Here is a 16017-nt window from a genome sequence, read left to right on the forward strand (position 1 = left end):
TAGGTAGTTATGGCTATTATAGGGCGAGGAGGTAAAAGCGAAAATTGGCCCGGACAAGTGGATCGGCATGAGGGACAAGTAGATTTTGCTCCATTTTAGTCCCGTGGACAAGTAGTTTTTTTAATAAAATTTCCACACCCCTGATGCTACATTTTCAGTGGGCGTGGCGAGGCGCCAATGCAGATGGCCGCTCACAACTAGAGCTCTGGTGCCACGAGGGTCCCTGTCTGCTTTATGTGCCCTGACCGCCGGCTGCTACATGGGGAAACCCTCCCGGAGGACCCCCAGAAGACTTTCCACCAGCAGTAGCCAATCTTCGAGCCTGCATCAGGGGGATATCCACTGGTACCTGCGCCCCTGGCCTGCTCCCGGGCCTTTCGCCCTGCGCGACCTTGCTGGTCCCGCCTCCGGATTGCGCTCCCATGCTGGGACTCCGACGGCCTCGTAGTGGAGCGACCCCTAGCTCCATAGCCCTCGGGCTCTCCTGCAGACCTCCCCGGCATCTCTACTGAGGACCCGATTCCTGCCTGCAGTGCTGCGACTACGGCGGGCTCCCGTCCTGCACTGTCAGCTGAGGGTGAGTGGACGCCATTACTACTGCCTCAGTGGTTGGATCTGGAGGTCTCCCCACCGGTGCTGTGTCTCTCTTCTGCACCTTCTCCACTGTCTGCTCACCACTACCGGTCCCCGGCCCTGCGGTACTCTCTCCATCAAGAGCCACAGGCTGCCCTGCTCTCACCCTGGGCCGCTGTAGTGAAGGGGACCTCCGCTCCTCCCCCCCCCCTCCTCCTCCACGGGAACTTTCTGCTCAGCCTGACCCCTGGTGTTCCTGCCTCCCCTCCTGGATTGCTCTCCTGCTGTGCTGGACTGGCCTTCCCTATCCCCCCTACCCCGGTCCCCTGGTGAAGCTTCATCAGTCTCAAACCCCTGCTCCTTCCCTGCTCTTGTACCTAAGCCCCCCCGGCCTCTGCTGCCTCCACCCTGAGGCCCTCTGGGGAGCCGGTGCTTGCAGTTGGCACCCCTCTGGACCTGGGGGATCACCGTCCTGGGATACCATCTCTGCAATGGGGCTGGAGCCCCTGCTCCCACACCGGCTCTTTGATTTTTTTTCCAGCTTTATCACATTTCCCTTCCAAATAAGACTTCCGCTCCTTAATATCTGAAGTCGAGGTAACCTGCAGAACGGAAATGGCTTCCATCCGCAAAGTCCTGCAACATGTATCTGACCGTGTTGATACGCTAGAGGAGACCTATGATTCTACCAAGGGTGTACATTGCCCAGCTCCAATCCACTGTCGCCTCGCAATCGGAGTTCCTCACTGACATGCATAATCACCTGGAGGACTTGGATAATAGGGGGCGACAAAATAACATCCATGTACGGGGTCTCCCCGAAGCTACTCGGAATGAGGATCTACAGGTGACCCTGGAAGCTATCTTTAACCTGCTTCTGGGTGAAACCCCAACCATCCGGATCAAAGTGGATAGGGCGCATCGGGCTCTCTGTCCCAAACCGTCCAATGGCCCTCCTAGAGATGTCATATGCTGTGTCTCTGATTTTCAACTGAAGGGAGCTATCATGGCCAGGGCTCGATCCAAGCGGGACTTTGACTTTGATGGTGCTCCCATCCAGTCCGAAGGGAGTAAGAAGACAACTCCTGCTGGCAGGTCCCCCCCCCTCCCCAGCACTTCCATGAGGTGGGGTCTTCATGCTGGTTGGTACTCTTCTATACCTGGTGGATTTTCATTTTCTTGCCGTTCATGTTTTGCTGGCGTTTTCTAACCATTTTTTTGCTTCTCTAGTTAATACTGCATTTGATGGTCTGAAATGTTATGATTATTGTTCTCTTTATTGCTTATGTTTGATGGTCACTTTCCTCCTGCGGTCTTTGGCATGGCCTTGTGGGGTGGCTCTTCCGGGCTAGTCTGTCTGCCTATGGTTATGACCTCTCATACCCCGGTGAGGCTTCTCAAACGCAATGTTACTGGGTTGGTGTTTTTACACCTTACTTTTGTACTTACTTAGTGCCTCTTCCTTGGCCCTGCGGCCGTGGGTTGCTTCTTTGGTTAATTGTTGTTTGTTTGTATTTGTTTCACCTAGTCTGTGGTCCCTGTCTTGTCTCTGTTTCATTGTCATTCCCCTTGCCCTCCTTCTGTGTTCTACCCTCTCCTTCTCTCCTATAGACTGCTAGAGGGAGCCCGGTGTCATCTGGTTACCTGCCTGCCTCCATGGGACTCTTGGGGAATGGACCCCACCCTTGGCCTCTGGGTGAGTGAACCTTCTTATTTAGCATTACTGCCCCTTTACTTCTTTGATCATGGCTAAGTGCCTTTCTTTGAATGTAAAGGGCCTCAACTCCCCCCCCCCCCCCCCCAAAAGAGGTGCCTCTTGCAAAGGGAGTTGGTTTCGCAGAGGGCTGGCATAGCTTTTATTCAGGAAACACACTTTGACCATCCATTCTGGCTCTTTCTAATTCCTGCACCATCTTTATCCCCTTGCTTTTTTGCCCTCTTCGGATAGGAAGACGGCCGGAGTGGCGATCCTCATCTCCCGCTCATGCCCTTTTCAGGTTTCCTCTTCCTACTCAGATGCCCTAGGTCGCTATGTGATAGTGGAGGGTTCCATGGGTGGTAGGCCCTTTCTTTTGTGTAATGTTTATACCCCCAATTCCTCTCAGATACCCTTTTTGCGTCGGGTCCTAGCACGGTTGAACAAATACCCCTCATCGGCATGGCTTTTTGGTGGCGACTTTAACCTTGTTTTTTCTCAGTCGATGGATCGTTTTTCCATCCTGGGTTCCCCGCCTCCCCCTGCCCAGCTGCGCCTCGCTACCTTGTTCCTTCGGTTAATTAGTTCTTCCTCCCTCTATGACCTGTGGCGGATTAATCACCCTACTTGTTTTACTCACACCGGCACAAGCTCCACACTCACATAGACTATTTTTTCTGGAACTTGCCTATGGTCCGGATGCTCTCTTCTGCTTCTCTTGATCCTATCTCTTGGTCTGACCATTGCCCTGTGATTCTCTCCTTTTTACCACCTCTCCTCGCTGCTGTCTGCTTAATGATTCTTTGCTTAAGTCTTTTCCTTCCCGGGAGTCAATCCAGGCTTCTGTTGAGTATTTTGCCCTCAACCGGGGATCTGTCTCTTCTCAGGTGGTCCTCTGGGAGGCGCATAAGTCAGTGGTTAGAGGGCATTGTATAGCCCTGGACTCCCGTAAGAAGCATGATGCTTTGGCCCGCTCCCGGGAACTCCAAGTGGAGATCCGTGCCCTTGAGGGAACATTGCTTGGAGACCCCTCCCTCCGGGTTTTAATGGCGTCTGGTTACGGCACATGCTCAGTTGGGTGAACTTGCACTCCATAAAGTGGAGCAGCAACTTTTCTATGCTAAGCAGCTCTTCTATGAGAAGGGCAATAAAGCCCATTCTATGCTGGCTAGACGCTCAAAGGACCGTGCTACGGCCCAGATGCCTTCGGCCCTGAGGGACCTTGCACTACCATCCTAACGATATTTCTCGCCTCTTCAGAGATTACTACTCTAAACTATACTCTCTTCCTTCCCAACTTCCCTCTGACCCTGGGGAATGTGATGCTCGGTTAGACTCTTTTCTCACTCACTGCAGCTGACCGGGCGACCTTGAATGCTCCGATCATGCTTGAGGAGATCTCAGAGGTCCTGAATTCTCTTCCTGCTGGACATTCCCTGGGCCCGGATGGGTTCACCTACTTATACTATAAAACTTTCACTGCCCTACTTTTACCTCATCTCGTTCCTCTGTTCAACTCTTTTCTGGGGCGGGGGGGAGGAGTCCCGCAGTCCTTCTTACATTCCCTGCTTACTCTTATTCCTAAGCCAGGTAAGGACCTACATGACTGTTACAGTTATAGACCCATAGCTTTGCTTAATACAGACCTGCAGCTGTTCGTATAAATTTTGTCCGCCTGTCTCGGTTGTCTACTCCCATCACTCATTCATAAGGATCAGGTGGGATTTATTCCCGTTCGTCAAGGAGGGGACAGTACGAGGCGATCTGATTGACTTGGTTAATAGACGATCTGAGCAGGTGGTTGTTCTTAGTCTGGACACAAAAAAGGCCTTTGATAGGTCCTCACTGCACTGCGGGGTCTCTACTTCTCCCCTACTGCCTCTCTTAAACTGCCTAATAAGTCTTCTCCCTCTTCTCCTTTGTTCAGTGGTACCAGACAGGGATGTCCGCTGTCCCCTCTGATCTTTGCTTTATTAAGCCTCTTGCGGCTATGATTTGGAGGAACGTGGACATCTCAGGGATCACCCTACATGATAGGGAATTTAAAATCTACCTCTTTGCGGATGATGGCCTTCTTACCCTTACTAGACCTGTTACTTATCTCCCTAATCTTTATAGGATCCTCCATGACTATGGTGCTGTCTCTGGCTACAAGATCAATCTCTCTAAAACTGAAGTCCTTCCTTTGAATCTCTCTCCTTCTCTTGCTACCCAGCTGCGTACTTCCTACTCATTTTGTTGGTCTCCCTGGGCTATTACCTATCTTGGGGTGCGACTTACTCCTAGCTATTCCTCTCTTTACTCTACTAACTACAATCCCCTCTTCCAACACCTCCACTCGCTCATGGACAAATGGCGGTCCCAATACATTTTCTTTTTTCGGGCGGATTGCGGCAGTCAAGATGACTATACTTCCCAAACTGCTTAACTTTTTTGAGGCGTTGCCTTTCCGAGTGCCGTTGTCCACCTTGAGAGCATTCAGTCAGCTATTTTTCGCTTTATTTGGGATGCAAGAGACACCTCCTTCCGATGTCGGTCATGCTGGCGTGTCGGAACATGGGGGGGGGGGTTGTCAGTACCGGATGTCACTAAATACTCCTGGGCGGCGCACTTGCGACACTTGCCGGCTTGGGCCACGTACCGTGCCTATAGTCGTTGGATGGAGCTTGAGAAGTTGTGGTTAGCTCCGTTCCATCCAAACACGTTTCTTTGGACTCCTTCTTCCCCGGTTGTCCCCACTGGCCCCCTGCTGGGACCTGCAGTGTCGGTGATAGGAATCGGGACCCCCGGACAGGCAAGGGGAGAGAAGCGGGTGGCGGCGGCGGTGGTCTATGGCACCGCAAAAGCCACTGCAGTTCATTGATTTAAAGCGCCAGCTGTGTCGCGGGGGGGGGGATAAATAGCCGATAACTTATACCGGAATATCGGTATAAGGTAAAGAGGAAAAAAACGAAAATGCAAAAACTGAAAAACTCCGGGTCCTTAATGCATAAAGTGATAGAGGTCAGATTTTAAAAAAATGCTCCCGTCCTTAGGGTCACAATGGTCTCTGTCCCCAAGGGGTTAATTGCAATTTTTGTATTCTTTCAATGTTCTTATTTTTTCAATTTCATGTTACATTTCTTTTCAGTTTTGCTGTGTATTTCATGGAGAAATGATCATTGCAATGTTTTAGTCCTGCTGTAAATAGATAAAAAAAATAAATAAAAAGCCCTCATGTTGGTCTGTAAATGGAAAGAATTTAAAGTTATGGCTATTCGAAGGCAAGGGGGGAAAAACTCAAAATGAAAATTAGCCTGGTCTTATAGGGGTTAAACATCTTTATGCTTGCAGCTTTATAATGCACATTATATGGCAGGTAAAGCAATAAACATTTCTGTCTGCCTGCTTCTTTTTGGTTAACGGAAACTGTTTTTCTCTTAAGTTATTATGGCACTATAATTATTTATAGTGTTTTATGCAGGTGGAGTGCGATAGTTAATGCTTATCTATATAAATAATGAATTCACAGTCATAAATATATCCAGTGGATCATCCCTAATAGGAGTTGTCGTAGGGGAGGTCTTTGAAATGGATCTATTTATGCATGGCTATCAATAAATAAGTGGCTTTACTGGATGTGATATGCACTGACTAATTATACCTGCTTTTAATTGCTGGTAGAAGCAGCATGAGTCATTGTAAGCCACTTCTGCTCCATTCGCAATGCTTTAGAAAAAACTCAATGTTAAAGTTTATTTTTGAGTATCGGTATTTCCCTGTTAGATCCCCCACCGCTTATTCGCACTTCTGTTTTATTCCTACATTATATACTGTATACATGAATAATAGCTCATGTGAATACTTCTTTTGTAAGCGTTAGACCTACAAATTTCCTTTTAAAAATAGTTTGTCACAAAAAACTCTTGTGGTATGTTATTTTAGGAAGCCTATTTTTGTAAATACAGTTCAACCTTCCTCATCTCTAAATGAATAATACTGGAATGAACTGGCATAACTAATAGGTTAAACAGATGGTGCCCATACGAATAAAAATATTGTATTTACTAGGGATCGACCCATTATCGGTATGGCCGATATTATCGGCCGATAATCACGATTTTGGGCATTATCGGTATCGGCAATTACCTTGCCGATAAGCCGATAATGCCCCGACCGCACCACGACCGCCACCCCCCCCGACCCGCTGCACCGCACCCCCGACCCACCGCACCGCACCCCCGACCCACCGCACCACGTCGCACCCCCCACCGTGATGCTGGGCGGTATACCGGTATGGATTTTTGCCCATACCGCTATACCGGTCGGGCCCTTCCCCCACCCTCAGAGTCAATAAAAAAATTAAACTTACCCGTAATGGGGGTGGTCCGGGCCATCCATCCTTCCTTCCTGTAGTGTCCGCGGGCGTTCCGGGTGAAGAGTGAACCGGTCCGGGCTGTCCTTCTTCTCCGGCGGTTATCTTCTCCACTCCGGGCAGGCTCCGGCCTAGTACAATGCATAGATGCCGCTGCGCCATGACGTCAGGTGCGTCGCTGCGCAGCGGTGTCTATGCAGTGGTGTCTATGCAGCGTACTAGGCCAGAGCCTGCCCGGAGTGGAGAAGATGACCGCCGGAGAAGGAGGACAGCCCGGACTGGTTCACTCTTCACCCGGAACGCCCCCGGACACTACAGGAACGATGGATGGCCCGGACCACCCTGACAGGTAGGGAGAGAGAAGGGGGTGGCGGCGGCGGCCTATGGCCCCGCAAAAGCCACTGCAGATCATTGATTTAAAGCGCCCGCTTTAAATCAATGATCTGCAGCGGTGTCGCAGGGGGTTAAATAGCCGATAACTTATACCGGAATATCGGTATAAGTTATCGGCTATCGGCCCTAACCTGCACCGATTATCGGTATCGGCCCTAAAAAAACGATATCGGTCGATCCCTAGTATTTACCTGTGTTGGTTGTTTTTTTTCCCCTGAATGGGTTTGCTTTAAAAGAATAATTATCAAAGTGGATCATGGTGGTATTGTATGATCGCAACAGGAAAGCCCAGTGTACAATAAAAAATGGTATGTGATATTAGCACTTCCATTTTACATTTATTGTTTACAGTCTTGGAGTTAATAGATGGCACTATTTATTAGTTTATAATCTGTTGGATGAGAGAGAACTTGCACCAGTGCAATGGCCCCCTCAAACAGCTGCTTGGATGGGATGCCAGGAGCGGATATTACAGGGTGGTTCAAAAAGGATGGTACAACATTTTGTCTTCTGTATTCATAACTGAGGGAACATAACACATTTATTAACATAAAAAACATGGGGAGATTTATCAAAGCCTGTGCAAAGGAAAAGTTGCCCATAGCAACCAATCAGATAGCTTCTTTCATTTTTCAGAGGCCTTGTTAAAAATGAAAGAAGCAATCTGGTTGCTATGGGCAACTGGGCAACTTTTCCTCAGCACAGGTTTTGATCAATCTTAGCCACACTGTCTATCCTAGGTTTATCTATACACTATAAATGTTTCAATTAATTTCAACTGGTGACACAGCAGATGACTAGGCAGTAGGCAGTAGTCCCTCCAGATATGGACTTTGTTCCAGCCAGCACAAGAATGTGGAATTGGTTACTGTTCCATTCTTTGGTTTAAATGTAACTAATTTAGTTTTACAATTTGTAATTATAAATTAAATAGTACCTGTCATCAAACCATATTTTCTAAACTAACTTACCGTAGATTATATTCACTAACTACTCCTAACACCCCTCCTGCCCTTTAAATTTTTTTCAGAGCTGTAAAAAGCTGTGTATCATACCCTTTCCCCTTGCTCCCAGTGTGTGAGCCCCCTGCTGGAGAAAGTTGGTGTTCCCCAGCAGGCGCGACGTCGCTGAAGCCTGTGAGAGCTGTGCCTCGCCATGCCCTGTATGCACTTCCTGATTTTGGTCTCCTGCCAGGTTGGGAGGAGACCAAACTAACTGTTTGACTTATGCAGGGAACAGAACAGAGCCACCTAGTGGCCGTTTTTTCAATCACATTAAAAACCTGTAAAGGTTGAGCATTTTAACAGCAAGTAAATAGTAAAGTGTCTTATAATTACATAAGGAACAATATATTAAAAGTTTACTTTTGATGACAGGTAGTCTATAAAGTCCTTATTCATGTCTAGTGTTGGGCAGCATTCACACCTCGTTTTCAGCCTACGGTTGCTGGATTAGGCTGGGGGAGGGGAAAACTGGGCGCTCCTGTACCCCAGCTGAATCGGCGCTGAAATCCATTTACTACGGTTTTAGGTCCGGTCACAAAACTGGATATGGGTCAAAAATCAACCGATCGGAGTCACAGTTTGACTTCGGCCAGCTCATTTAAAGTAAATGGATTTCAGCGCTAGTACGGGAGTGCCCGGTTTTCCCCTCCCCCAGCCGGATCTGGCAACCGTAGGCTGAAAATGAGGTGTGAATGCAGCCTTATTCTGTTTAGAATCCCAGTACTGATTTTTCCTTCCCATGTTCATAACTTTACATTTATCATTGTTAGGCAAGGTTTTCATTCAGGTTTTTTCCACTGCGGGTTTCTTGCACTAGTTGACCACTTTCGGTCTATTTTGTGTATGGCAGCAAGCTGTCAATCCTAGGTGAGAAGAACCACATTGTACAGAAATAAATGCTGTGTTTTTGAGACTGGTTACATGAAATGTGTAAGTAATACATGATCAGTGACTGTCACTAGGTTATGCTGCCCACAGAACATGACTAATTCTAAGGATTAAGGGAATCTACCATTACTTGTATTAAAATGGCAATCTTTATAACATGCACTTCATTTTTATTATCTATAACTAGTGGAGTTCCCGGTGTTGCCCTTTTTTTCCTTCCTAATCCTTTTTGGGGAGGAAAATAAACAAAGGAGGAAGCTTTTGACTTCATAACCTTCCTCATATATTGTTGTCATATCCCGGTCCTCCTATCCCGGTCCTCCTATCCCAACCTGTAATATGTGTACCAGGTATTGAAATATCTCAAGCCGTACAGAAGTTATGTGGGAACATACATTTCCCATTGATTTGCATGGGACTTTAAACAAAAACCCCGACCCTCACAAATGGGGGTAGTTAAGGGTTAAATTAACTATCCTATATTTTAAGTGGACATATAAGTAACATGTGACCAAGTATTATCGAAATATCTCCAGCCGTTTGGAAGTTATGCAGTAACATATTTTTCCCATTGACTTGTATGGGACTTTAAACATAAACCCCGCCCCTGGAGATGGGGGTGAGTTAGGGTTAAATAATCTATCCTATGTTTGTTGTTGACATATAGTAACACGTGTGCCAAGTTTCATGTTAATATCTTTAGCGGTTTGGAAGTTTTTGTGGAACATACCCCCACACACACACGTTGAGTTTATATAGATAGATAGATAGATAGATAGATAGATAGATAGATAGATAGATAGATAGATAGATTATATCAATGAGTGATGAAAAATTATGTCAGCATCAGTATAATACAATACATATAATACATCAGCATCAGTAGAGTTCTACTGTAGATTACATGTGGATGACATATTCCATAATTATGTGATTGTTGTACTGTGTTACTGGTAGGATTATTATGACAATCTCATAAACTGCTCAAGGCTTACAGGACTAAGTATATTACCCATTAGACATGGGTCACATCAAGATTGTTGCCCCTGTGACATTCCTGATCCCGCTAAGTCAGTGGCATAAACGCACAAAAAACGTAAAAATTCCAAAACTTGCTTCCTTCTTGAATTGCCTTGTTACTATGGTCTGGGTGGAGTAAAGAAAGGATGACCTATTTAAATGCAGGGAAGTACCCATACAGTCTATTGCAGTTCTCCTTTTTCTGCTTCGCAAGTAGATAAGCAGGTTTTGGGGGGGGGGGGGGGGGGGGGGTCATTTTTCTTTTTGTATTTTTGCATTTTTTTCTCTTAATAAAAACTATTGATAAAAATAATAATAAAAAAATTTAAATTGCAGATTTTAGAATCCCAGACAAAAATAAATAAATCTATCACTTACAGTGCAAAAAATTAAAAACTTTTTTTTTTTATAGGGGGGGGGGGGTCAAAATCCTGGCTCCTAGATTCAAAACAAATTTGTCAAGCCCTGGTGAAAACTGTGGCATAATGCATGCTTTCACAACAGTCACACTACAGAAATTCTGTGTATGTGCCTAATAAAGTTGCTATTTTTTTTCTATAGTTTCATAGCCAAGTTTTGTTCTTGTAATTGTATCTAGAAGTTAAAGGTAACTGCTAATAGTTATATAAAATATTGGTTCTTTTGGTTTAGAAAAACACACAAAATAAAAAAATCTTTAAAGTACTGCAGGGCCACTATCTGTATTGTACTTTTCTCTTCTAGAGAGCATCAGGACAGCAGCAGGAGATAAACAACCTTGTACAGAGAAAGATTGCTGTAGATGAAGAAAATGCTTTACTCAAAAAGGAACTAGATGACCTCCAACAAAAATTAAAAGATAAAAGTCTGGAGCTTAAGGTACCTTGTCTTGTACATATTTTCCAGTTGTCTTGCTGTGAAGCGCTGTGTTTCATGCTGTGTCATCGAGTGTGACACAGAAAGGACCATATGCTGCCGAAGAATTGCCTGAGGCCTTGCTCTGCTTTGCAGTTATTCCTCATACAGCCAACTCATAGCGCTCCTTTAAAGTCGAAAATCTGAGGCTTTATAACTTTCAAATAAATACTTAATGATGGATATGGAGCTAGAGAAAGTAGTGTGAATATGTGGCTTCTTTTTAATTACATTCTGATGGGACTGCTATTATTAATTGATAAACCCGAGGTCTGGAATGATATGTCTGTGCGGGTCTCAAAAATAGCTGGGGACATCATCAAAGGCATCTTGATCAATTAAAGGATTCCTTGCATATGTGTGCTCATCAGAGCTGTCAAGTGGTTAAAGAAATAAGTCCCTCTCACCTGCGTGACTAAAATAAAACGGGAAAAGCTGAATCTTCAGACCTGCCCAGATGCCATGGCTAGGGTCATTCGATTAGGAATGGGTGCTGGATAGTTTGTGATGATGTCTTTTCCAAACAGAACACTACGGAGAAATCACAAAAAGAAGAGGAACAGAGGACAGCCATTTTAAAAAATTTTGAGCACAAGAAGGAGGAATTAAGTGAGAAATGTGCCAACCTGCTTGCCGACCTGGAAAAAGCACAGAAGCAGGAGGCACAGTGGAAAGGGGAGAAGTCTGGCATTGATGCCAAAATTAAGGTATGCTGCAGAGCGGCTGGATTCCCTCACATGATTTTTCAAACTACATAGTGGCGTGCACTTATGCTTCGTGTTATTTGCTGTGATAACAACTTATGTATTCAAACATGCCAGTTGGGACCTGCATTCATTTAAATTCCTACACTTAAAACCCACAGCTCTTTAAAAATTGATGCAGCAAAGCAGGAAGCTGACATCAAATAGCCATTCTAAAGTCTAATCATTAAACAGTACAACAGACTTCATTCTCACATAAAACTTAAAGAATACATATGTTGTGAATGCAAATCTGCTTCACTTTTTTTATTTTACTCTGGTGCAATTCATCAACCGTGTTTCGGGGCAGACGGATTACTTTGGTTAAGAAGTAAAAAAGAAATTATAGATTTAGTGGCTTATGGCGAACTTCTGAAAGGGGTTTAAAATACTTTGTTGTGTATGAAATATAAAAAGAACGGATACTTACACTGTGGTTGAGATTTATCAAAACTTGTGCGAAGGAACAATGGAGCAATTGCCCATTACAACCAATCAGATTGCTACTTTCATTTAAAGAGACATCTGATAAATGAAATCTGCAATCTGGTTGTTATGGGTAACTGTTTCTTTGCACAAGGTTTGATAATTCTCACTCTGTGTGGCTAAAATATATTCATGTAAACTCAAATTTGACAGAACCACTACAGCAGGTTTTACAGTTACACATAATTTCAGTATCCCCTTATTCTTTTCTTTGTTTTCCCATTGCTTTAAAATAGGCTTTAGAACTGCATTTGAAAGAAGCTGGTAATCAGATGGAGGCCATGCATAGTAAAATAAATGGCCTGTCTTCACAGGTCGCTGTCAAGCAGACTGAGCTGGCACAGAAGGAGCTTGATGTGGCTAGATTAAGGTGAGTAATTACATATTATACATAATATTCACTCGTGCACTCATACAATCAATCTCTGACCAATCCATGCTTCTATTACATACACTGTATGTAATAGAAGCATGGATTGGTCAGATCGATTCTATGCGTGCATGAGTGAATGTGATTGGCCAGATATCGATATATTAATCATGATGCTACTGGGGATTAGCCACGCCCCATGAGCAAGCTCATGTGGGCGAAACATGTTGGGGTTGTTACGTGACTAGTAAGGCTTGTTTTGATTCATAGACGCTGGCATCTTTTTATGCCTATACACTATTTCTTTGCTATATTTAACCACTGATATATCTTAATATATTAGTTGTGCATAATCCTGCGTGTATCCGTTAACTAATTATGGAGTGATATAGTTATTTTCCATTAGCCCTTTCAGGTCATGTAATTCATAGAGGTTGTTACTGGTGCCAAATATATATTTTAATCGTTTTTATGAATTGTTTGTAATATGTCTAATAAAGATTATTGATTTTTGAATATATTCTTTGTGATAGTGTTTGTATTTTGTGGTATAGTGAGTAATTACATAGTATCAATGCTTCTTTAACCGGTTGCCCTCTAAGGATGAGCTGGCTCGTCCTGAGACTGCAAGTGGTGTATGGCGTGGGCTCCTGACTCGAGCCTGCGTCATACCGGCTGGCCCCCAGCTCATTCCTGTAACTGGGGGCCGCATTTAATAGTAGACATGGGGCCGGCTATTAACCCTTTAGATCGCTGCTGTCAAGGATTAATATCCCACTGCGGAGGTAGCCGGAGGACTTGCCTCACGTCCGGTCCGGGTTGCGGCTTTGACATTGATAAAGCCTGGCAGAACCAGGCTTTATCAATTGAGCGCAGAGCACACAGAGCAATGTGGTCAGGTTGAATAAAAAGTTTAAAAAAACACACATTAACCCCTTCAAAGTTTGAATCACCCCCCCTTTTCCCAATCCACATAAAAATATATAAACAATAAAAATAAACATATGTGGTATTGCTGCATTTGTAAATGTCTTAACTATAAAAATATAATGTTGGTTAAACCGCACGGTCAATGGTGTACACGTAAAAAAATTCCAAAGTCCTAAATTGCGTATTTTTGGTCACTTTGTATACCCAATTTTTTTTTATAAAAAGCGATCAAAAAGTCCCATCAAACCAAATATGGTACCCATAAAAACTTTAGATCATGCTGTAAAAAATTAGCCCTCATATAGCCCCATATATGGAAAAATAAATTATAGGGGTCAGAAGATGGCAATTTTACACATACTAATTTTGGTGCATGTAGTTATAATTTTTTTAAAGTAGTAAAATAAAATAAAACCTATAATAAATTAGGTATCCTTGTAACCATATGGACCTACAGATTAAAGATATGGTGTCATTTTTTTACCGAAAAGTGCACTGCATAGAATCGGAAGCCCCCAAAAGTTACAACATTGCTTTTTTTCCAATTTTGTCCTACAAATGTTTTTTTTTCTGGTTTTGGTTTTGCCGTGAATTTTGTGGTGAAATGATTGGCATTATAGAGAACAATTGGTGGTGCAAAAAAAGCCCTCATATGGGTCTGTATGTGCAAAATTGAAAGCGTTAAGATTTTTAGAAGGTGATGAGGAAAAACGAAAGTGGAAAAACCCTGCATCTTTAAAGGGTTAAAGGGATTTGTCTGATTAAACATTTTTATAAGCAAAAGTGCTCATATTAAGGGAACAAAATCATATCTGCTCGTGGCTTCCTGTTCTCCGTTCTTACGTTGAGGAAATTGCCTTAGTGGTGACCTGCCTCTGACACTTTTTTTTAAAGAATTGAGTTGCTAATTGTTTTAAAATTGTTTTAAAACAAATAATTTCCACCACTCTACGGTCTATGTAATTCTGTGCTGCTCTATGTACATGTATTGGATGTACCACGTTAATGTTGTCTGTGCTGACTACACCTGATGTGCACCTCCTCCTGGCATGTGACTGTTGAGGTCCGTAAATTACTGCAGTGCTCTGATGCAGGGTTCAGTGATATCACTGGGCTACTTCCTCCCGATTCCATAGTGGGGGCAGCACTAGAACAGTGTTTCCCAACCCAGTCCTCAAGGCACACCAACATTCCGGGTTTTATCAGTTACTCCATTGGAATAGAATTGGGAAAAATAAAAATCCTGGACTGTTGGTGTGCCTTGAGGACTTGGTTGGGAAACACTGCACTAGAACATACCTTGTCCCTCAGCAATTTTTTGCTATTGCTATGCCTGTACCCACTGAGAATTAAATGAATTATCCAGTATGAAAAAAAAAACACTAAACAAGAAACGTATCCCCTATCTGCTGGTAGCCCCTCCCCGCCTACCCCCCCCACCGTGCCGCATGCTCGAACAGGCTTTGGCTGTCTGGGTATGCTGGGAGTTGTAGTTTTGCATTATCTAGCTACATACGGTTTTGTTAACACTTCTACAGTCCAGGACGCAGTACAGAGTGGGGAGACTGAGGCCGCAGACGGACGATTTTGCGTGGAAGTGGAGCCAAGAAATGGTTCAGAGAACTGAGGGCAGAAGCGGGCGCCAAATTGTCTGGGGCACATAAAAATCCCTTTGACCAAGGGCTTTCAAGATTTCCATCAATTAGAGATATCTTTCTTAAAGAAGCAGTCCAAAATTGGTATTTTCCCCTTATAGTGCAGTATAGACTATTGTTAAAGAATAATGAATCATTTCTTGTATATGCCTTCTGGTTCCCCATTGTAGTTTTATGTGGCATGCATGGGTTTTCAGCTATGCAGAAATATTGGGTAGGTTGTTTGATCACTGTCACTGGTCATCTATTCAGACTGATAGTTCTGTAGGTCACCCGGGTCAACCATTTAGACTCCTTCGGGAGTTGGTGTTAGTTCACATTATGTGCAGTTTTAACCCCTTGGGGACAGAGCCCATTTTGACCTTTAAGGAGTATTCCAGGCCAAAACTTTTTTTTATATATCAACTGGCTCCGGAAAGTTAAACAGATTTGTAAATTACTTCTATTAAAAAATCTTAATCCTTTCAATAGTTATTAGCTTCTGAAGTTGAGTTGTTCATTTCTGTCTAACTGCTCAATGATGATGTCATGTCCCAGGAGCTGTGCAGTTCCTATGGGGATATTCTCCCATCATGCACAGCTCCCGAGATGTGACATCATCATTGAGCAGTTAGACAGAAAACTTCAGAAGCTAATAACTATTGGAAGGATTAAGATTTTTTAATAGAAGTGATTTACAAATCTGTGTAACTTTCCGGAGCAAGTTGATATATTAAAAAAAGTTTTTGCCTGGAATACCCCTTTAAGGACCAGAGCATTTTTTGCAATTCTGACCACTGTCACTTTATGCATTAATAACTCTGGGATGCTATTACCTTTTATTCTGATTCAGAGAGAGTTTTTTTTTTTTTTTGTGACATATTCTACTTTAACATAGAGGTAAATTTTCGTTGTTATTTGCATCCTTTCTTGGTGAAAAATCCCAAAATGTTATGAAGATTTTTGGAAAATTTTGCATTTTTCTGCTTGTAAGGAAAATGGATATTCCAAATAAATGATATATTGATTCAC

General features: G+C 43.7%; 1 protein-coding gene across 4 annotated transcripts in view; it reads left to right on the forward strand.

The window, feature by feature from the left end:
• The window catches only part of CNTLN (centlein), a 419445-nt gene that overhangs the window by 83619 nt on the left and 319809 nt on the right, over positions 1–16017 (forward strand). For all 4 annotated transcript variants that reach the window (XM_056552149.1, XM_056552148.1, XM_056552151.1 and 1 more), the window contains exons 5-7: positions 10652–10786; positions 11350–11529; positions 12288–12421. In XM_056552149.1, the coding sequence (XP_056408124.1) occupies positions 10652–10786; positions 11350–11529; positions 12288–12421 (449 nt within the window). The remainder of the gene's footprint in view (positions 1–10651; positions 10787–11349; positions 11530–12287; positions 12422–16017) is intronic.

This window comes from Hyla sarda, chromosome 1 (assembly GCF_029499605.1).
Source record: "Hyla sarda isolate aHylSar1 chromosome 1, aHylSar1.hap1, whole genome shotgun sequence".
Taxonomy (NCBI): Eukaryota; Metazoa; Chordata; class Amphibia; order Anura; family Hylidae; genus Hyla; species Hyla sarda.